This window comes from Agelaius tricolor, unplaced genomic scaffold (assembly GCF_023055355.1).
Source record: "Agelaius tricolor isolate 1412-34295 unplaced genomic scaffold, bAgeTri1.0.p SCAF_5, whole genome shotgun sequence".
NCBI classification, from domain to species: domain Eukaryota; kingdom Metazoa; phylum Chordata; class Aves; order Passeriformes; family Icteridae; genus Agelaius; species Agelaius tricolor.
In genome coordinates, this window is record NW_027269265.1 from 52,768,006 (window position 1) to 52,789,462 (window position 21,457).

The window sequence follows — 21,457 nt, forward strand, 5'->3', positions numbered from 1 at the left end:
CCTCCTTGGGGACCCCACACTCCCTGTCCCCGCCGCAGTGGCACCAGGACTCCTCCTCCTGTGCCCGTGCCAAGGGACAGCTGTCCTAGCCCCAGTCCACAACTCGGAGCCCAGGGCAGTTCCAAACATGGCTTTTACTGAATCACAGTGTGCGACATCCCTGCTGGGCTCGGAGCCATTTCCCCCATGCATGGTGGAGAACCGAGGCAGCCCAGAGCCGCCCCTGCCCGCTCAGGCCGGGGCTTTCCGGGGGGGCACACGGGTCTTCCTGCGGTAGCGGCCGGGCACCAGCAGCTCCAGGGTCAGCTCGGTGATGATGGCCGTGAGCCCCCAGACCTTGTGGGGGCCGTTGAGGAACACGGGCAGGGTGTATCCGTAGCCGCTGGCCGTGCGGAAGTGGGTGTAGCCCTGGTTCTCCTCGCGGAGCAGGTGTGCCAGGGGCAGGGTGAACACCTCCTCCACCTGTCAGCACAGACTGCTGTGACCGGAGTGGCTACCACGGGAAGGGGAGCAGCCCTGGGGAGGAGCCACTCACCTCATCAGGGTTGGGGTTCAGTGTCAAGGCCTCGAGTGACCCCAGGTTGGCCACGATGGGCGCCACGGTCATTCCATGCTGGAAGGTGTGTCAGCGAGGGACAGGGTGACACCCCCTCCCCAAAGTGCCCATGCCTTCACCCACTGCACCCAGTACAGGCACCCACCCCGTGTGTCACCCCCTCACCAGTGCTACTGCCTTGTGTCCCGTCACCTTGAATTCCCAGAATTCTTGTCACCCGTATCCCTGTTGACCTGTCCCTGTCACCCAGAATCGTCATCACCTGTAACAACTGTCACCCGTGTCCCCGTCCCCCTGAATCTGCCACACATGACCCTGTTGCTTTGTCCCTGTCATCCATGACCCTGCTGCCTTTTCCCTGTCATTTCAATCTGCTGCTGCCTGCAACCCCCCCTCACCTGTGTTCCCATCCCCCTGGACCCCAGTCACCTGCACCCTGTCACCCATCTCTTGCCTTGTCCCTGTCACCCAGAACCCTCGCTCTGTCCCCTGTGTCCCTACTGCTTTATCTCTGTCAACTGAACCCCTTGCTTCTTTGTGTCCCTGTGGCCTTATTCCTGTCACATCTTGTTCCTGTCACCTGTGCCGCTGTCACTCTAAAGCCATCACGCCAGAACCTTTGTCCCCGTCACCTCGAACCCGTCACCCGTGACCCTGTTGCCTTACCCCTGTCACCCGTGACCCTGCCGCCCTCCCTGTCACCTTGAACCCATGCCCTGTCCCCGCACGCCCATGTCCCCGCGCCTCCAAACCCCGCCGATCCCCGGTACCCGGTCGGGCAGCGTCCGAAGCTGTCCCCAGACGCTGGTGGCTGCCACCGTCACCCCCAGTTCCTCCCGCGTCTCCCGCAGAGCCGTGGCCACCGCGTCCCCGTCCGCCGGGTCCCGCCGCCCACCGGGGAAGCTGCGGGAGGGATCGGGGGCTGGGGTCAGGGCCGGCCCGGCCCCGGTGCCCGCTCCCCCCGCCGGTACCTGACGTCGCCGCTGTGGGGGCCGGCGAGGCGGCGGGAGCGGAGCGTGAAGAGCAGCGCGGGGCGGCCGCGCACCGAGCACAGCGGCACCAGCACCGCGGCCGCCGCCGCCGCGCCCCCCGCGCCCGCCGCCGCCAGCCGCGCCCGGCACCGCCGCTCGCTGCCGCCGCTCAGCACATCCCCGGCGTCCCCGGCACCGTCGGCACCGCCCGGGCCCGCCATGGCGCCTGCACGGGGCGGGGAGGAGCGGCGAGGGAGGAGGGAGGCGGGGAGGGACCGGCACCGCCCCCCGCACCGAGCCCGTCCCGCCGCGGCCCGTCCGTGCCGAGGGTGAGGCAGCCCTGCCCGGGGTGCGACGGCCTCCTCCGGTGCGGAACGGCCCCGGCCGGGTATGAAACCACCGCCGGCTTGGCCATGTCCCGCCTGGTGTGCGACAGCCGCCCCCAGGTGTGTGACCCACGTCCCACCTTCGCGGTGTCCCTGCCAGGTGTGCGAGTCCTGCTCCAGCCCCCACCGGGTGAGCAACAACTCCTGCCAGCTGTGCCACCTATCCTCCAGCTTTGCCAAAACCTTCCGGCTCTGCCGGCTGTGCAAGGCCTGCTCCAGCCATGCTATATCCCTCATCACGTGTGCAGCAGCCCCTGCCAGATGTGCAATGAACCCTCCCCCCCCAGAGTGTCCCTCTTGCTGGTGTGTGACAGCCCCTGCCACCTGTGTGACCCCAGCTCCCCAGCCCCACACACCCCCCGGGTGTGCAAACCTCTGGCTTAGTGTGCAACGCTCACCTCTGCCCCCCCAGGGCCTTGCAAGGGGTCTTCAAGGGGCCCAACAAGCCCTTAACAGGCATCCAACAGCCCCTTCCAGGCATCCAGCAACCCGTTCCAAGCATACGCTCCCCCCACTTCTGACAGCCCCCATGTGCCAGCAAGTGCCTGGGCTTGTCAGGGAATTTCTGCTGTGGAAACAGCTTCAATGGTGTTTGAGGTTGGGAAAAGGCTCCTGGATAAATCAGGGAATGCTGGTGACCGACCAGCCCCACTTCCCAGGAAACCCCCATGGACAGAGACTCTCACACCTGCATCTTGACCTCTCAGCAGGAAATGATTTTTAAAAAACTGTATAGAAATCATCACTCTCCATGATTCTTTGCTTCCAGAGCCTGCCATTGGCTCCACAATCCCACTCCCGTCTCCGGAATCAGCGGAACCTCTGCTCCTCCCACACATATCGCTTCCCTGCTGGAACCTTGCGCAAGAACAGGCTGTTCCCTCGGCTCATGTTGCCCTGGAAAGGGAAAACAACCATGGAAGGGCCACTAAATGTCCAGGGTGGCCTCTCCAAACCCCATGGGGCTCCCACCTGGCTCCTCTCCATGTCCCTGGTGTCTGGAGCATCCCAGCTCCAGCACTTACCTCCCTGTGCAGCTGGCTCCAGCAATCCAGCCAGGAGGAATAGGTGGGTGCATAGGGAAGGAGACCCCCGGCCAACCTGGGGAAGGGAGGAAAGACCCACCAGGAATTATTCCCACCCGGGAATGACCCATTCCCTCTGTTGCTCCACACTGGGTTGAACCCCAAAACAACCCTCTCCCAATTTAAGCACGGAGGGATCAATGCTGTGGAGCACTGGCAGCACCTTTCCACCTGGGAATTTCGGTAAGGTGGTCCCAGGAGCTGATCCAGGGCAGACGGACACAGGGGTCAGCGGGAGCAGGGACTCACCCGCAGTTGTTCACGGCCATCAGGTTGGAGACCAGGACGAAGGGGTAGGTCAGCATGCTGGCAAAGAACTGCAGGAAAAACGGGAATCGGTGGGATGCTCCCTCTTCCCTTCACATCGGGAGAACCCCTCAGAGTTTCAACCCAGAGAGGAAGTCCACTCCTGCCACCTCCACAGGGTGACACGTGTCCTCCACGGAGCATCCCTTGGCCTGTGGGCTAATCTGGCTGATCCCAGCCTGGCAGCCGCACGATTCCAGGAACACACCCCTCCCTAGGGAAAGGATCCACTCCCTACTCCTGGCTGTACTCACCCCAGTGACCGCCTGGGAGTAGCTCTTCATCTCAGTCATGGTGGAGACCTGAGGGAGGAGCAACAGCACCTGAATCCCCCCCCCCAAAATGGGATCGTGGCTCCCAGAACATCCCTGGAGCTGCCCCCCGTGAGCTCCCGGCACTCGGGATCCCGGAGCAGAGCCTACCCCGTTCTCCAGCGCGTACGTGTTGATGAGGTAGGCCAGCATGTTGCACAGCCACAGGGAGAGGATGTCCCCGAGGAGCCGCGGGATGAGGCCGCTGCAAGGGAACAAACAGTGGGAATGACGGCCCAGGGTTGGGATCCGGCTGCGTGGAGAGCTGGAAACAACTGGTTTGGGGCAGGTTGAGGAGGGAACAGCCAGCCCTGGGAGCGAGGATGCTTGGGTGAGTGATTCAGAGCTGCTGGAGGGATTCAAGGTACTCCCAGGAAGGCTTTGGGACCTTCCCACCGCTGCCACCCCTGCCATGCCCCTCCCTGCCTTCCCGGCACTCACGCGAAGAATCCCAGGATTCCCTCTTCCCGGTAGATTGTGGCGAAGGCGCTTAGTGTCCCACTGGGATAAGGAGGAAGAGGAAGGATAAAGTCAGGGGGGTGAATCCCTGGCCCCCCAGAGCACCCAGAGCCCCCAGGCCGTACCTGTACTTGGTCTCGCGGCCAATGAACTGCACCATGCAGCGCAGGGTGATCACTGCGGTGACACAGGGGGACACGGGGGTAACAGGAGGCACCTGGCACTGCTCCCCCGGTCCCCTGGGGTGGGGGGACACCTACCGTGGAAGGGGTGGGTGATGAGGGTGGCAGCAGAGCGGGCAACCATCTCCTGGGAGGTCTGGGAACAAAGGGAGCCTCAGCAGGAGGGGACAGGGATGTGACATCCCACTGCCTTCCTCCTGCTGCTCCTCACCTCCTTGAGCACCTGCTCCAGTGAGGACTCCTTCCTCTTGGCTCCAGGCTGGAGGGAGAAGGAACAGTCAGGTGGGAACAGCTGCCTGGAGAGGGGAGGCTGTCCCCAGGGTGGGGGTGGAAGCTCCGGATGCAGGGCTGGGGCTGCCCAAATCCGGAGGCCATGGGGAGGAAGGAGAGAGGGAAGAGAAAGGGGAGGAGGAGGAAAGAACAGAGGGAAAAAAAGGGAAAAAGAAGGAGGGAAAGCATGGAGAAGGGAAAAAGGGCAGAAGAACAGAATGAAGAAAAGAAGGAAGGAGAGAGAGAAGAGGGGAGAGGAAAGAAAAAGAGAAGGAGAAAAAGGAGAAAGAAATGAGGGAAAGAAGAAAAGAAAGAAAGGATAAGAGAAGACTAGAAGAACAGAGAAATAAAGAGAGAAAGGAGGAGATGGGAAAGGAAGGGAAGGAAAGGATGCATTCCCTGTGTGAAGCATCTCTGCACCCACCTCAGCCTGCTCGGCCTCCTGGTACCGCTGTGGAGCAAAGAGCAGGGTCAGCGCAGGGTCAGCACCGTTCGGGGAGCCAGGGGGTCCCGGTGTCCCCCCGTCCCGGCGGCAGAACCCCCGGTTCCCGCAGCGCCCCGGGCCCGGCGCCCCGCCCGTGCCGGTACCTGCAGCACTTTGCTGTGCACCACGGTGCCGATGGCGCTGGAGCAGAGGCGGGGGGCGAGGCCTTTAAAGAGTCCTGCTCTCCCGTCCACCTTTACGATGTGCTTGGCTGGGGACAGCGGGGACCGTCAGCCCCGGGGGGACCCCACGGCGGCACCGGGACGGCGCCGGGGCGGCCCCACCAAGGCGGACTCACCGTAAGAGAAGAGGCCGGGCAGCTGATACACCTGGCGGCCAAAGATGTTCCTCCCCAGGGTGGGCGGCAGCGGCTCGTAGCCCACCTGCAGCGGGAACCGGCAGGCTGTATCCCCCGCGCGGCCGATACCGGGCCCGGTACCCCCCTCTCAACCCCGCCATTCCCGCCCTTACCTGCACCAGCACCTTCACGTACATGAGCGGCTGCGAGAGCACGGTGAGCCCCGAGCCCAGCAGCACCTGCGAAGCCGCGTCCGCCATGGTGCCGCCCCGGCGTCACGGCACAGAAGGACACGGCCACGGCTGCCGCCGCTTCCGCTTCCGCCTCCCGGTATTTCCGGCGCCGCCGTGACGCGCTTCCGGCCGCTGGGGGGGCGCCCTGGGAGTGCAGCGGCTGCCATGGAAACGGCCGGAGGCGCGGCGGGGCTGTTGCCATGGCAGCGGGGCTGTTGCCATGGCAACGGGTCTGCGGGCCTGGGGCACCCACGGGGCCTGCGGGGACACCGTGGTGACAGGGGGGACAGCAGGGTCACAGGGCTGAGGAGTCACCCGGGTGGCAGAGCTAGCACCAAACATCCCTACAGCCCAAGATGACACCATGGTGGCAGGGCTGAGGTGACACCAGGCAATGGAGGGGACATGCTGGTGGCAGGGCCCAAGGTAGCACCACAGGCATAGGCTGACACCATGGTGGTGTCATGGGGTTGGGTGCCAGCAAGATTCTGGCCGAGCTTGGGGACAAGGGGACTCCTGAGGGGACATCAAAATGAAAACAGGCAGCACCAGGCATAGACATGGAGGTGGCAGCACCTTTACTGCCGAGCACAGGCGCAGCAGCGTAAGGCCACCACATGAACAGTGAGGGGACGTGCCCTGTCCCTGGGCCTGTGCCCACCCCGCTGCCAGGATGGCCCCATGGCTGGATCCCGGGAAGAGTCACTGGTGGCAGCACGGTAGCAGGGGCTCAGTGGGGGCTTGCGGTGTGTCACCGCACTTGTGCTGCTGTCCAGCTGATGCCTTCCCATGGTGGCACAGCGGCCATTCCCTGCTTCAGGTGCCGTGCAAAGGGCCACTCCAGAGTCAGCTCCAGGCACTGCTCCTGCGATGGCACGGGGGCCATTCCCTGCTCCAGCTGCCCTGGAAAAGGTGACACTGGAGCTGGCTCTGGGCTTCTCTCCCACACTGTCACCTCCACTCTGGACTCCAGGAAGAACTGGATGCCTGCGGGTCCCAGCCTGGGGGGCACAGGAGAGGTGTCAGACCCACTTGAGGGGTGGGACAGCACTGGGGACAAATGTCCCTGCAGGACTGTCCCCTGGGGGCCTGGCTGACCTATAGTGGCTCCAGGCTCACCGGGATAGTGGTGCGGCTCCGCTTTGTTTGGCGCAGGACATTCCTTGCTCTCCGTCTCTGCAGCTGCTTCTTCCTGTGTGGCTCCATCTGTGCCAGTGGTAAAGTGGCACTGGGACATCTGCACCCTCTGTTACTGTGTTCCACCCTGGCTCTACATCCCTGCCACCTCAAAATCAGTGGCACATGGAGACTCACCTGTTGGCTGGGGCTGTGGAAGTCATCTGGGATCCCGTCAGACACAGAACTGTCAGAGCCACTGGTGCTGCAGGGAGCAAGAACCACCTGCAGCCCCCAGTGGCACCAGGGGATGACATGAGGTGACAGGGGATGACATACCTGGACTCAAGCTCTGAGGGGGACACATCACTCCAGCTGCCTCCAGAGCCTGGCCCACGACCCATCCGCCGCTGCAGCAGTGCATCCGCTTCCACCAGGCACTGCTGGAGCTGTGGGACAGTACCAGTGTCATGGTGTCACCATGGTCCCGTGGCACCAGGAAACCCTGGGCCAGGCCCAAGCCCACCTTGGCAGGTGCAGGGTCGCAGAAGTCGAGCAGGGTGTCACAGAGGAGGCAGCCCAGTGACTTGAGGTCCTCCACGCTAAAGTGGGAGCTTCTCCCAGCTGGAGGAGACAGGGAAAAGGAAACAAGGGCAGCTTCCCAGCCCAGGACCACCCCACTGGAACTGTCCCCGTGGCTGTGGCAGCCCCTCACCCAGTGTGGAGCCACTGAAGGCCACCTCCAGGGTGTAGCTGTGGGAGACGCCCAGGCGCCACATGGAGACCCGGCCTGTCCCCTCTTTGCTCTTCTGCACCTGGAACTTGCAGCTGGAGAAGGAGAACTGGAGGCCCCCAGGGTCAGAGCGGTCTCAGCCACACAGGGACAACTTGGGAAGCAGCACATGGGCTGCATTCCCACTGCCACCACAACATGTGGCTCTGAGGCATCTGTGTCCCACCTTGTCAGGGGCGTTTTTGCTCAGCATCAGGGGGAACACTCGCTGGCGCAGCCGTGTCCCTGTACCATCCCCGCCACCATTGCAGCCATACATGAACACGTTGTTCTTCCTGCTGTGCCCATGGAAGTCGCAGTACAGCACCACCTCCCGCTCTGCCAGCTCCCTGCACACATCAGAATATGGCCACCAGCACTGCCACAGGAGTGGCCCTGCGCCACCAGCTCCCCACGCCCACCTCACCTCTGGACCATGGCCCGCAGGTGCCACACGCCGGGGAAGGAGCCGGGAAGAGCCTTCCCATAGGCCCTGTTGGGATCCCGTCCCGCCAGGGAGCAGCGGGAGTTGCCCACCACCACCCCATCGGGGTTGAGCATCGGCACCACTTTGAAGACGAAGAGGCGGCGCAGGAGCTGCGCGTCCTCGTGGGGGCTCAGCAGGAAATCCAGGAATCCCCGCATGGCCCAGGAGCCGCCGCTCTCGCCAGGGTGCACACGGGCGCTCAGCACCACCGCCCGCTTGCCGGCCGTGCCTCCCGGGCCGGTGATGGTCAGCAGGGGCACGGTGTTGCCAGCCAGGCTGTGGCACAGTGCCCGCACCGTGCAGTACCGTGAGCGCGCTGGGTCGGCCGCCAGCGCGCGCAGGTAGCGCCCCAGATCCGAATAGGTGTAGGGGTAGCCGGCAGCAAAGAAGCAGGTGTCACCATCATGGGGGAAGCGCATAGTCCAGCTGAGCCGGAACAGCGGCGGCTCCCCTGCGCTGCCACGGTAATAGCAGACATCGGTCCCGACCCGGCGCCAGCCTATGCCACAGCTCTGGGCATCCTGCTGGGAATAGAACAGCGGCCGCAAGCCCTGGCCATAGAGGCTCTTGGGCTTGGCCATGTTGGCGATGGTGAAGCGGTAGAGCGGCTCCTGCCGCGTGTTTTGGACACGGAAGTAGAACCACTGTGTGTGTTTGGCCGTGTACAGGTCTGGCCGCAGCATCAGCACGTACTCATAGGGACCCCTGTGTGGAGGGAAGGGCAGTGCTCCAGCTCCAGGCTGACACCAGAGGCCCCATGGCCCCCTGGCCTCTCTCTTACACCTTGATGGCCTTCTGGAGGTTCCCACTCTCAAAGCGGGACTCGAAGAGCAGCGTGGTGTCCTGGGGACCCTCCAAAGGGGCTGCTGGCGAGGAGAGTGGCCCCGGGGCTCCTCCAACCCGAGCACGGGTAAAGCAGGAGCCTTGGAGCACTGTGGAGGGAGCAGGGACAATGGTGGGGGTCTGGGGAGGGCAGAGGCACTCAGGGGTGCTGCCTGTGCTCCCTTACCTGGGCTGGAGTGGTAGACGACAGTGCCCTGCTCCTCACCAAGGGTGCACAGGGCCTGCTCCTGGCCCATGGGTGGGCAGAAGGGCTCTGGTTTGGGGGGGACCCACTCTGGGAGAGGGGGGGGACACAGAGAAAAATGCCATACACACAATGCCATAGGGGTCTGGCACAGGGGTGAGGCAGGGGACAGCTGGAGCATCCCCTCACCGATGTGCTCAATCGTCTCTGGGATGACTTCACACTCCACAGGCCAGCGAGGAGCAGGGAGGGAGAACAGAGCCTGTGGTTCTCCTGGAGACCTCCAGGGCTGCCTTAAGGGGGCCAGTCTGCCCTGGTGGGGCGTCTGCACCACCCTGGGGTCTGCAAGAGCACCAGGAAAGGCTGGGGGCCTCCAGTGTGGTTGGGGTAGGGGCACCCCACAAAACCAAGGCAGGGACAGGGAGAAGCTCTCCCCCCACACTTGCTGTGCTGGGAGGACGCTGTGCTCAGGGGGCTGTGAGGGGATGCAGGGTCTCACTCACGGTTTGGCTCGCGCCCAGGACCTCGTTGCCAGCCAGGGTCGGTGTTGCCCATGGTGGAGGCCTTGGGATGCTGCCCGGAGGGTTCCCCCGGGGACATGGCAGTCTCTTCCCTGCCTGTCTTCTCATCTTGGGGAGAACAGCGCTGCAGCCAGGGAGCAGGAGGGGACACAGCCCAGGGACAGGAGGGCGCAGCGGCCAGAGCTCACCTCGGAAGTAGCCAAAGAAGCGCAGGTGGGTGCGGATGAAGCTGTCATAGGGCTTCAGGAGCTGTCCTCCCCTGAACCCCCGCAGAGCTCCCTCCCTTCCCTGGGCAGCGCAGCACCCTGCGGGCTCCATGGCTGTGAGAGCCCCGGAACAGCAGAGGCAGCGTCAGGGCTGGGCTAGCACCCGGTTGCTGAGCTACAGGGAGGAATGGGGCAGTCCTGGAGCAGAGCTGGGCAAGGAGCCAGAGGGATTTCGCAGTCATTAAAGTTGGAAAAGACCTCGAGGATTATTAAGCCCAACCTGCGACCAATCCCCACCTCAACACCCAGACCAGAGCACTGAGGTGTTCATGTCATTCCTTGTCATTCCATGTCCAGTCATTCCTCGGATGCTGCCAGGGCTAGGGACTCAATCACACTTTTGAGCAGCCCCTTTGATGCCTGACACCACTTTCTATGAAGAAATTCCTCCTCTCATCCAACCTCAACTTCTCCTGGCAGAGCTTGAGGCTGTTTTCTCTTGTCCTGTCCCTTGTAGCAGAGCCTGACGCACCCCCTGGCTGTATCCTTCTCTCAGGGAGTTGTGGAGAGCCAGAGGGTCGCACCAAGCCTCCTTCACTCCAGGCTGAGGACCCCCAGCTCCTCCTGGTGCTCCAGACCCTTCCTCTGCTCCATTCCCTTCTTTGGACAGCCCCTCTTACCGAGGGCTCCAGATTTGTCCCCAGGTAGAGTGGAGGCCACCTCCACTGCTGAAGGTAGCCCAGGAGTGTCAGAGCAGGGGATGGGCCCGTGGCCACACCAATGCTGGGACAGCCCAGGTGCCATCAGCCTCTTGTCCACCTGGGCTCCTGTTCAGCTGCTCTCACCAGCACACCCAGGGCCTTTCCCAGCTTTCCAGCCTCTCTTGCCCCAGCCTGGAGCATTCAACAGGGTTTGTGTGACCCAAGTGTAGGACCTGGCACTTGACCTTTACCCTCAGCCCTTCAATCCAGCCTGTCCAGTTTCCTCTGCAGAGCCTTCCTGCCTCCACAACCCACACACCCACCCAACTTGTAATAATGGATTACAGGGGGCTGTTGTGCCCCCCATCCCCATCTACCACCTGCCCTCAGCAGAAACAGTGAGATGGCACTTCCCAAACTGCTACAATTTATTGGACAATGGTCAAAGGAACTGTACATCTGTAAAAAAAACCAAAACAAAAAAACCCCAAGAGGTGGGCACGGCACTGCATGCCTCATGTGCTCGAGGCTGTTTTCCTCCGCTTCAGCCGTGACCGCCAGTCCTCTGGCAGTGCCTCGAAGTTGGCATTTCTCTCAGCCATGCCACTGCAGGGATAAAGCAGAATGTCAGCACCCAGCTGGCCCTCTCATGGACCCCCTCTTTTACAAGGGACCAGGAAATGTCCTGGTGCCAGCCCCCGGGCTCTGTACCTCATCAGCTGCTGCTGCTTCCACTCCTCAATGCGCCGCTGGGCTGTGGTCTCCCGGTCCTCCTCGCTGGAGCTGGAATTCTCCTCCTCATCCAGCTCCCGCTGGATACTTTGCCACTTCTTCACCAGCGATGGCATCTTTGTCTTGCCCTTCTTGCCCTGTGCCACAAAAATAACAGTGGTGAGTGTGGCTGGAAAGAGAGGAGGGAAGGAACAGTGTCGGTGTGAGACCTTCTGGCCTACCTTGTCCTTGCGCCCCTTCCTCGGCTTCTCCTTCTCCGGAGGCGGCGGCGCCTTGGGGGTGGGCGGTGGGGGCGTCTGTGGGGGTGGCGGGGGCGGTGGCTGCTCAGCTGCAGTGCCTGTGGCTGGCAGGGCTCCCCGAGCTGGCACCGGCTGCGTGGTGGCCGTGGTGGCTGGGCTGACGGGCACGGCGCACTCCGAGTATCCCATCATGGAAGGTGCGGCAGGTCCCGCAACACCCAGGTAGCTGGACTGCAGCCCCAGTGCCGTGGGCTGAGGGCCAGCGTGGCCCGGAGCCATGCGGAGGTTGGGCCGTCCCTGGATCTCGCTCTGGAGGCGCTGGCGTGGCCTTAGGGAGGCCAGGGGCACGGCTGATGGCTGGTACTTGCCCGTGGCCATCAGGGGCTGGCTGTAGATGACGGGGCAGCTGCCAATGGTGGCCGTGCGCTGCATCAGCCCTGGGCTCATCTCCACTGCTTTCCTCTTCTGTGGCTTGGCCGAGAGCAGCGGGGCTGGGCTCGGTTCAACGGTGGCCTGGAAGAGAGTGCTGAGGTGAGTGTGGAGCCAGGAGCACCATTACACACCCATTTCCCAGAGTCTCACACTCTGGAATCAGTGGAGCCCTGGCTCCAGTGCTCACCTGGCTGCTGCTGGCAGCAGGGCGCACCAGGGACTTCAGGGGAGCATCTTCCTCTGTTCCTGGGGCTGGTGGCTCCTCACCCCCCTCATCCTCCATCTCCACTTCCTGGATCTCCCCATCTTCTCCAGGTGGTGGGGGTGGCGGTGGAGGTGGCGGGGGCGAGTCTGGGGGGGGTGGAGGCGGTGGAGGCATTTCCAAAGGCAAGGGAGGTTGGAGGACTGGGACAGAGGACTGAAGCAGAGTCCAAAATGGAGTGAGCGGCATGAGAGATGTAGCAGGAACTTGGCCTGAGAAGGATTCCTTACAAAGGGAGCCTGAAGAACAGACATTGACACAGGCTTGAATGCATGGCCTACAGTCTGTACCACTGCTCTTGCCCACGGTCCCGCTTGGAGGCACCACCACTGTGGACTGCCCTGTTCCCACCCCGCGCTCTGGGGCCAGGACCCTCCCGCCAGCGAGGCGTACCTGCGGGGCGCTCGGCGGGCCCCTCGGCGTGCTCTCCTTTGTCTTTGGGAGGTGGCTTTGGAGGACTGTCGGGTTTTCTGTCGGCGGCACCTTGCTGTCCCTCCTCTTCGTCCTCCCCATCGGGGAACTCCCACTGCGACTCTCCCGAGCGCTCGTTAACATAGAAATAGCGTCTATGCTCCCTAGATCACAAGAAAGAGAAGGAGGCTTCAGCTTCCCTTCTCCGCCCCCGACACTCCAAGGCGGGCCTGCCCACGACAGCAGTGCGCTCTCGCAGGGGAGACCCTCGTGCAGCAGGGCTGCCGCTCTCCCACACACAACAAACAACTTTGAGGACAGAGGCAGGAGAGGCCCGAGCCGACTCGCTCAAAGCTATTTGCTATCGCTGGCTGCGGGAACGTCGCCCTGAGCCCCCCCGCTCCGAGGGAGAGGAGGGCCGGAACGCTGGCAACGTCTCGCTAACATTGGGACTTTCAGCACGGCCTTGGCTGAAAGTCGCCCTCCGAGAAGAGGCACAGGGGAACAGCCCAATGGAGGGAAGCGGCTGCCCCCCTACCCCATGGTGCGCAGAGTTTTTTATGATACTCTTGGTGTCAAACACACAGTGAATGCTAGAGAGAGGGAGCGGATCTGGGAGCTGAAAAACAAAAGAGCAAAGATTTCAAACAAAGGAAAATTAATCAAGAAAGCCAAATAGACAAAGAAATGTTTGGGTCTGACCTGCTGGCAGGAGACAGAAATCTTGTTCTTCATTCCGTCGGTGAGTTGAAGTTTGTCCTTTGGAAGAACTGTTGGTCAGAAGAGTTGATCCAGAGATCCTGCAAAGTTCACAGAGCTCTCGCATGCGCGACCCCCCAGGCCCGCCCTCCACAGCGCTGGACACTCGCGAGAGGCACAACCAGCTCTGTCCGTCAGGGAATCAGCTCCGTCGCAAAGCACTGGGCACTCCGTTTGGATCCTCCAGTTTGGTGGCTGGCCCAAACTCTGCGAGTGCCGGACGTTTCTCTGCCTGCCCAGCACTAACAGAAGCCGCTCTCAGTCTGCCAGAGGGACGGCGCCAGCGTCGTCGGGTGGTTGATGGTCACAAATCATGTCTGAGATGTCAGAGATGAAAGGTGAGAAAGGAGGAGAGCGCGTACCTGTCCCAGTGGCAGGACCAGCCTTTAGGGGTGGCGTTTATTTCGTATTGTTTAAGCTGTTCGGCTGCGTCTTGGAGTTTGCGTTTGAGGTAGTTTCCATTGAGAGCACCTTCTCGCCAGTCTGCAATGCGGGTCTAGAGGGCAAGAACCGGGGGAAGCCGGTGAGGTGGGCTGCCAGGGGCCCTGGGGGGGACAGGACTCGAGGATCGGGAGGCTCCCTTCCGGCACGGGACGCGGGGGGCCAGGAGGAGGAGACCCCGCCTCCGCGCCAAGCCGCGCTCTCCCCCCGCCGAGGAAGGGAAGGCGCCACGAGGCTCACGCAGCACCGGCGCTCGGACGGACGGCGGATTGCATCCGATCCGCTCCGGAACACGAGGCCGGAGCGAGGGGCGAAGGCTCGGTTACCTCTGTCTGCAACAGCAACATGTGGAAGTTGGAGATAGATTGTCTGTTGATGCCCAGGAACTCCAATTTACTAGTCAGAGTATTTGCCAGCTCTCCAATCTGAAACTGCCAGGAAAAAGGGCAGAGTCAAGAGCTGTTCTCTGGGAGCAGCATCGGGCAGCTACGGCCCCGCGGCTCTCGGGACCACCCACAGCCCCTCAGCCTGGAGACCGGGACGTGCCACCCGGGCCCTGTGTGCCTGTCACCCCCTCTGTTAAGTCCTGCTACATCCTGCACCCCAGGGACAGGCAGTGTGGGTGGCTGGGTGACAGCTCCTCCACGGACTGCGCTCGACTCTGTGTGGAAGGACAGCATGGGCTCCGGTAGCTCCGGTACTTTGGAGTTACAGCAGAACCATCGCCATAGCAGATACCTAAGAATGCTTCCCAAATAAATGGGCCAGGATGTCATTCCAGGTTCTGTAAATAATTCCTTTCCAGAGGAACTAGCTGGAAAGCACCAGAAAGGGACAACAGCTCTGGATTTACCCCAGAGCAGAGGCAGCAGCTACATCAAAATTCAGGTCAGCTCATGGCGACCACGGCTACTCAAACCCAGCATCCCATGGAGTGAAACCTCCAATCTGGGGACATGGGGATCCTGACTCCATCCCCCTGACTGGAGGCACTGCATGGAAGCAGCCACAAGCCAGAAGGGAATCCAGAACAGGAATGTCTGTGAGTGGCATCACCACTGCTTTAAGGAGGGTTTTAAAAATATCTATTTTTAACTTCACTCCTCCGAAGAGGCTTTGGAATGTCCACCAAAGCCACCAAGGAAGCATCTGTCTCCAGAGGTGATGGGCCAGACAAGCAAGCCCTAGAGAAGACCAAGGCAGGCATATGAATTCCCATGTTATTGTGTCTCTGGAGAAGCCAGGGAACATCCTGGAGCAGAGGGTGACTTGGGAGCGGTGGCCCCGGCGCAGCTCCTATAACCAGAGAGATCCCAACCCGATGAGCAAATGGTACTGGTTACCCAGGGAGCTGGCATTCCTCCAACAGCTCTAAGGGAATCCTGCATGGAAAAGCACCACACGGTCTGTCACAGCACCCACTGGGACCAGAAGGAGAAGGGGATTGCAGAGGGGACCAGCAAGTCCAGCCCTGCTACAGGCTTTTATTTCTTTTTATTTAAATAAATTAATTTAAAAATCAGGTCTCAAATGGATACTGCACTGAGGAAGGCTCAGTTTTGGTCTGGGAATGTTACATCTCAAAATCCTTTAAGGAGTTGTTTTACGGGGGGAGATAGGAGATTTTTCACAAGGACAAAAGGACCTTCCCTTTCACACCAGAAAAATTATTTAAGTAGTGGGAAATGAGGACAGGGATAGGCAACTCTCACTGCAGGTTCCACCTGGGCTCCACTATGAGCCGGCGATTCCCCATCTGCCACAGGGAGGTGACAACACTTCCAACGTCACAGAATAACTCCAGAGCCAAATTTTATGCTGGAGATCTTAGGTAACAAGTGGCATGGGGACTAAAGGACAAACAGGAAAGATGTCTCCTACTGCTCTGTCATACTGCCCTAGAGCCAGGAGCTCTGCTATAGATCAGGGAACTGATCCAGTGCAGCCAAAGGAGCAAACCAAGGCTCAGAGAAGAGCTATCAGCAGGATGCTGCAGAAATCCCCAGGGCTTCCCCAGCTTGTATCTAAAAGTAATGCCGGGCGAAGGGCAGAGCGGTACCGTCAGCCTCAAGAAACGGAGAGATTACGGACGAGGAGTCTTCAGCCTGGAAACGGGACGACTGACCGGGCCAGAGACTGGAATATTGTTATTGGTGAAAACAAAGTCAAGATCAAACTGGTTGTCCTCTGCCACAACAACACCCAGGGCTCAGTCTTCGCCCCCCCACACCCTCCTTTCATCCAAGCTTTTGCTGCTGAATCCTACTAGAGACAGGATATTGTCCCAGCCCTGCAGAGCCCTTCCTTCACAAGCTGTTTCCACAGCCACACCAGGATCTGAGCTGTAAAAGCTTCAGGTGGGCCAAATCCAGAGCCCAAAGCTCCAGTGTCCCCAGGGAAGAGGTGGCTGGGGGAGCCAGCATGTCCCTTGTTCCTGCTGGCAGCTGGAGCACCCATCACATCCCTCATCTCACAGACATGCACCTCTACCTCTCCATACCTTTAGATCCTGCTCCTCCTCTTCCATTTTTGGAGCCCCTTGTAATTTGGCTTTTTCCTGGGGCTCCTCAGATTCTGCCTCTTTGTCTGAGCTCGGATCAGTTGCTTCTGTGCTCGGGGCTGCAGGAGAAGGAAGGACAGGTCAGTCCTTGTCCCATCACCACCCTGGCAGTGCCAGCAGCTGGCTGGACACTGTGCCTGGAACCAAAGGCAATGTGAGCAACAGTGGGCAAAAGCTGGGACCCACCAGAGCCAGTGACAAGAGCCTGAAATTTAAAAGGATAGATGGTCACTGCTCTATTTTGGTGGTGGGGATCCTTCCAGAAGGATAACATGGGAAGGGGAGCATTGGAGCAGCTACAGTGCAAAGCAGCGATGAGGCAAGACCTGGAAAATTGGACATCAGGGAAGCAGGAAGAGACTAACTCCCAAAATCTGTCAATAACAGGTACTAGGTATTAAATAAGTTAATTATGAAAGACTGCAGAGGTCCCCAAAAGCTGCCAATACCAGAAGGTCTTGCCTTCAGATTACCAATTCACTGTCAAAGCAATCAATTCCAAAGAAGGAAGTTCTTGAGAGAGTCTCACAGGCCTCTGGGGAGAAACCCCAATTCCCAGCATTTCCTGGTGCTGGAAGGCAGGATGCTTCCCTAAATCACCCTCCAGCAGCAGGGTGCTCATCTTAAACTGGTTATTTTGGAATGACAGCTCGTTGTTCCCTAGGCTAAGGTGGAATCTGGTGCTCCTGGGAAGAACTGGCTTCAGGGTTATTTGGAAAGCCCTCTGGCAAAACCATTCATTTTCCTATGCAAAAATGACATCACTGATTTAATGCCAGAGCTGTCATCCAGCTCATACCCCTGCCTGAAGCAGAGGTGCCTCAGGGCCACAAGAACCCTGGGATGGGGCAGGCACCAACTCCCACTCCAGCAGGACACGGCCTGCTGTAGGCACTTTTGTACTAGTTTTTTCTTGCAAAAGCAATTCCATTCAGCTTTCTGTGCTGCAGGCACACAAATCTTGTGCTGGGAAGGGACTGGCACATACAGAGAAAAAGAGACTCAGGGGGACCTTCTCGGTCCCCACAATGCCCAGAGAGAAGGGTGGAGTCAGGCTCTGCTGCCGGCAAACGACAGACAGGACAAGAAGACACAGCCTTAAGTTGTGCCAAGGGACATTAAAGTAGGATATTGGGGGAAATTTCTTAGTGGAAAGAGCTGTCCAGCCCTTGCACAGGCTGCCCATGGATGTGGTAGAGCTCCCACCCCTGGAGGAATTAAAAAACCATGTGGATGTGGAACTTGGGGACATAGGTTACTGGTGGCCTTGACAGTGCTGGTGGAACAGCTGGACTCCATGACCTTAGAGGGCATTTCCAACTTGAACAACTCCATGCTTCTACAATCTGGGAGTCCCAGAGCTGCTGGGCATAGAGCGGTCTTTAAAATGCTACAGCTGGTGCATTTTGGGAAGCACAGCTCTAAGGGATCCAACTGGAACATGAGGGCTAGCTGTGTACGACTGATATATCCACACACACCCTGAGTTGAACCAGCCCCTCAGAAACAGGGGCTGCCTTGCCACACATGGGCTGGAGTTACATTCCCTACACACTGAGTGTGGGGCCCTGGAGTGGCTCCAGGGACACTGCAGCTATCTGGAATTCAGTACCAGGCAGCTCAAAAACTGAACTTTGCAAGTGGAGGGTGCCAACGTGCCACAGGCTGGATTTGTGACGTTGGGAGGAACAGGAAGGAAATGGGATGTGAGGCAGCTGTTACCTGTGTCCTGTCTCCCAAGAACCACTGAATACGGAACTCTTCTCCTTATGTGGGTAATTAGGATACGGAGACTGCGGCAGAGGCGCAGTGAGCTTATCCCAGTGAGGCTGGGCTGTGACAGAGCCACCCCTCACCTGTCCCCACCTGGCACAGGTACCTCACAGCCCTTCCTGGCACTGCTCTGCGGGTCTTGAGGGAATGGAAACTCCCTGCTCCTGCCTCCAAAGGAAGCCTTTCCAATTACCTGCTTCTCCTGCTTCTGGGCTCTCCCGGCCCGTTTTGCTGGGGCCTCGACTGGCGGACTCGGGGCTGGCGGCTCCCACGAACAGTTTCCATTTGCCTCTCTTGGAGGCCAGCCTGCGGGACACATCCTGCGGGGCTGACTGGCTCCCATCAGAGAGCGGGCTGGAGCCCGAAACGCTGCCGTCCCCTTCCTCCAGGGCACGCAGCTCCGCCTGCCGAGACACAACACCCCAGTGTATTCCCAGCAATACCATGGCTGCCACTGTGGCCCTGTTTACAGGACAAACATCTCCCATTACCTTTTTCCTCTCCAGCACCATCTCCAGTTCAAGTGTGTCCTGCTCTTCCTCCTCCTCTGCGCTCTCCCCTGACTGCACCACACTGCACAGATCCTCCTGCCCTGTGTCTTCCAGGGGGTCCCTGCTGGGCTCTGGCTCTTCTGGAACAGCTGGCGTCTCTTCCACTTTCGCCTCCTCTTCCAGAGGGGGCTCAACCTCCTCTTTGCAGATCATTTTCCTCCTCCAGCGCTCCTCTTCCTCCTTGACCACGTCGGGCACCAGTGGGGCCAGGAGGGCCGCAGCCACTCCCTTCCTCTCTTCTTCACTGTTGGAGAGAGCCTGAACTCCTTCATTCACTTCCTGTGGGATGAGCTCCATGTGAGCTTTCTAGCAGCTCCCTGGGAAAGAGCCCATACTACCAGGCCCCTCCTAGAGCTGTGGATGGAGCAGAGCATCCCAGCTGCTTCCAAGGACACCCAAGGAGGTACCTGCAAGCCCCATGGCAGCCAGAACCACATGACTGACCTTCTTCACCTCTCGCTTGCTGAGGCTAGTCCCACGGCCAGCGCTGCCTGGGGTCCCCTTCTCCTGAGGGAATGGCTCCGTGGCTGCCATGAAGCTGCCATTGGTGCCTGCCACGGTGCTGCTGGGGAAGAGAAGAGGGAATGAAGGGCAGGACTGGGACAACATCACACAGGGACACATCCTGGAGATCTTGCCCACCTGTGCTGGTAATGCTGCAGGCCCTGGACCTGCGTTGCCAAGTACTGCGGCAGCTCCCAGGTCACCTCGTTGCTCTGGGTGTTCCAATAGTAGTAGCAGCCAGTGTTCTCATCCCACACTTCCTGCCAGTCACCCATCTCCAGCTCTCCCACTGCCAGGGAACAAGGACAGCCTGTCACTCCCCTCTCCCCCTGAGTGAGACCCATTTGTCAGCATCCCCTTTGGAGAGAGGAAGGGCTCTCACCTCCGGCCAGCGAGCACTGTGTGTCGTACTGCCACTCGGGGGCCGGTGCTGAGCCCGTGCCATTGGCTGTGCCCGATGAGGGGCCCGAGCCCGACTCCTTTGGCTCTGGGCGGGGAGGCATGGGGGGTGGCACAGAGGAGGAGGAGGAAGAGGAGGCAGCAGTGGGCTCAGCGGGCTGTGCTGGGGCTGTGATGGCGTCGATCTCCTGTAAAAACAGCATCCCACCAGGAGCTTCAATCCCAAGCAAAATCAAAGCTCTGACTAATGAGGACAATGCCTTGCACTATGAAACTGCCCGCCTCCCGCCATCCCTCCCTCCCTCTGTCCCCGCTGGAGGGACACTCACAGCCAGGAAGTTCGCCAGGGTGCTGTCGATGTCAGCAGAGTTGCTGCCATTGGCATCCGTGGAGCGGGCCGGCTTCTCCGGGGTCTCACCCTCCTCATCATCACTGTCAGCATAGGCACCCAGCAGGCACAAACCTCCTGTAAAAGGCAGAGTGAACACTCAGGGGAACCCTCCTGCTGCCACAGGGCACTGGATCCCACCCTCCACCTCTGCTCCAGGTGCCACTGTGAGAACAGCCCCTGTACAAGTGCCAGGGACAGCCTGGGGGGAATCAGTACAAGAACCAGTAATAAAATGCATTTAGGAATGAGCAGTCACCTCTAGGGGCTGCTAACAGCATGACTAAAATAATCAACATGGAAACAACTCCAGCCCCAAAGTGAATTATTTAGGAAAGGGTTAATTCTCTTCCCTTAAACCTAGTAGTTAAAACGTGGTTAATTACCCTGTGTTAAAAATACAGGGTTATGGAGAGGAAAACAAACACAGTCCCATAAAAGCTCTTAAATTTAGCACAAAACCCACCACACTTAGAACCAGAAAACCCACACTCAGCATCTCCAAAAACTATTTGGAACCTCACAGCCCTGCACTTTTAGGACCAAAACCCCATACATACCACCAAACAAAGAAAAAAAAAAAAAATCACACAAAGGACCAAGCTCCTACATTTAGGACTCCCAAGCCCCCACATCAAGTACTAAAAACGCCTAGACTTAGGACAAAACACCTCTTTTAGGACCAAACTCCCCACATTTTAAGCTTTAAATAAATCATGGTTTGAACCCAAAAAAATTATATGTGAGAATCAACCACCCCCAAAATTAAGACAAAAAGCCCCATTTAAAACCACAACGCCAACGTTTTTTTTATCAATATTGTGCAGCAGGGGCCGCAAGCACCCCAAAATCCTGAAATTCTCCCCCTAGTTTTTCAGGGGGGATGTAATCCCGCGTCTCATCCCACAGCGCTCCCTTACCTGTGGCCTTGACCGCGGCAGGAGCGGGAGGCGGCGGATTCGGCGGGTTACGGGGCGGCTCCGCCACCGTCTCGGGCTCATCTACAGGGCAGAAGCGTCAATCACGGGGGGCTCATGTTGGGGGGATGGCGGGGGAGGAGCGGATCGGGACCACCCGGTCCCGCCAGGCCGCGCTAGGCCTCACTAGGCCGCACCTCGCCAACAAAGCGCCCCCCGCTTCCACCCGCCTTCTTCACCTTACCGGGTTCGGAGCCCGAGTCGCCCCCCTCTCCCGCGGGTCCTGCTGCCTCGTCGCGGCGCGGGGCGGGCGGGGAGAGCTGCAGGATGGGCCGGCGCCCGGGCGCGGCCCGCGCCTTCTTCCCCATGGCGGCGGCGGCGGCTGCGCCTCAGGGCTGGGGCCGCGCGAGCCGCGCACAGGGGGCGGGATATTGACGTCACTAAGGGGCGGGTCTGCGCAAGACCCGCCCCTAGGAGCGGGACTGCGGGCGCGCGCTCCCTATGGACGGGGACGAACCAGAGGTTATGGCTCCATCCGGACCCGCGGCTCCCTCCTGCCCTACAGCATGGTCCTGGCCCTTGATCCTAGAGCCCCGTCCTGCCCTCCAGGGCTGTGGTCCCTTCCTATCCTATAGCACCACCCTATAAGTTCTTCCTGGGGGCTATAGCCCCTTATTATCCTATACTCCCCCCCTTCCCTTGAATCTCCCTTGAGCTA

At 60.0% G+C, this 21,457-nt stretch overlaps 4 protein-coding genes across 6 annotated transcripts; all 4 read right to left on the reverse strand.

The window, feature by feature from the left end:
* Positions 1-115: 115 nt before the first annotated feature.
* NUDT8 (nudix hydrolase 8) lies at positions 116-2,459 on the reverse strand. Its single transcript, XM_071428004.1, has 4 exons — positions 1,528-2,459; positions 1,327-1,459; positions 536-613; positions 116-462 (listed from the first exon to the last, which is right to left on the reverse strand). Exons 1-4 carry the CDS (start codon positions 2,148-2,150, stop codon positions 232-234), a joined length of 1,065 nt encoding a protein of 354 aa, XP_071284105.1. The 5' UTR covers positions 2,151-2,459; the 3' UTR covers positions 116-231.
* A 149-nt stretch (positions 2,460-2,608) lies between these two features.
* On the reverse strand, positions 2,609-5,651 carry MTCH2 (mitochondrial carrier 2). The gene is made up of 13 exons (XM_071428005.1): positions 5,482-5,651; positions 5,309-5,393; positions 5,115-5,221; positions 4,951-4,977; positions 4,468-4,515; positions 4,335-4,392; positions 4,200-4,251; positions 4,057-4,116; positions 3,727-3,820; positions 3,559-3,606; positions 3,248-3,315; positions 2,939-3,014; positions 2,609-2,810 (listed from the first exon to the last, which is right to left on the reverse strand). Exons 1-13 carry the CDS (start codon positions 5,566-5,568, stop codon positions 2,724-2,726), a joined length of 897 nt encoding a protein of 298 aa, XP_071284106.1. The 5' UTR covers positions 5,569-5,651; the 3' UTR covers positions 2,609-2,723.
* A 447-nt stretch (positions 5,652-6,098) lies between these two features.
* On the reverse strand, positions 6,099-10,665 carry AGBL2 (AGBL carboxypeptidase 2). 2 transcript variants are annotated; one of them, XM_071427997.1, is made up of 13 exons: positions 9,653-10,665; positions 9,447-9,572; positions 9,133-9,285; positions 8,926-9,033; positions 8,698-8,848; positions 7,857-8,621; positions 7,617-7,779; positions 7,373-7,499; positions 7,184-7,281; positions 6,997-7,106; positions 6,856-6,922; positions 6,661-6,747; positions 6,099-6,542 (listed from the first exon to the last, which is right to left on the reverse strand). In XM_071427997.1, exons 1-13 carry the CDS (start codon positions 9,780-9,782, stop codon positions 6,120-6,122), a joined length of 2,508 nt encoding a protein of 835 aa, XP_071284098.1. In that variant the 5' UTR covers positions 9,783-10,665; the 3' UTR covers positions 6,099-6,119. The 2 variants fall into 2 exon arrangements, with proteins under 2 accessions (XP_071284098.1, XP_071284097.1); XM_071427996.1 differs by having other exon boundaries at positions 8,926-9,285.
* A 116-nt stretch (positions 10,666-10,781) lies between these two features.
* On the reverse strand, positions 10,782-21,163 carry FNBP4 (formin binding protein 4). Of its 2 annotated transcripts, none has more exons than XM_071427992.1 (16): positions 20,984-21,163; positions 20,743-20,823; positions 19,764-19,900; positions 19,418-19,622; positions 19,174-19,324; positions 18,976-19,096; positions 18,472-18,810; positions 18,174-18,384; positions 16,148-16,266; positions 13,974-14,078; positions 13,569-13,702; positions 12,430-12,611; positions 11,962-12,275; positions 11,325-11,855; positions 11,083-11,240; positions 10,782-10,977 (listed from the first exon to the last, which is right to left on the reverse strand). In XM_071427992.1, exons 1-16 carry the CDS (start codon positions 21,105-21,107, stop codon positions 10,887-10,889), a joined length of 3,003 nt encoding a protein of 1,000 aa, XP_071284093.1. In that variant the 5' UTR covers positions 21,108-21,163; the 3' UTR covers positions 10,782-10,886. The 2 variants fall into 2 exon arrangements, with proteins under 2 accessions (XP_071284093.1, XP_071284094.1); XM_071427993.1 differs by having other exon boundaries at positions 18,976-19,093; positions 20,984-21,162.
* Between the last annotated feature and the right edge of the window lie 294 nt (positions 21,164-21,457).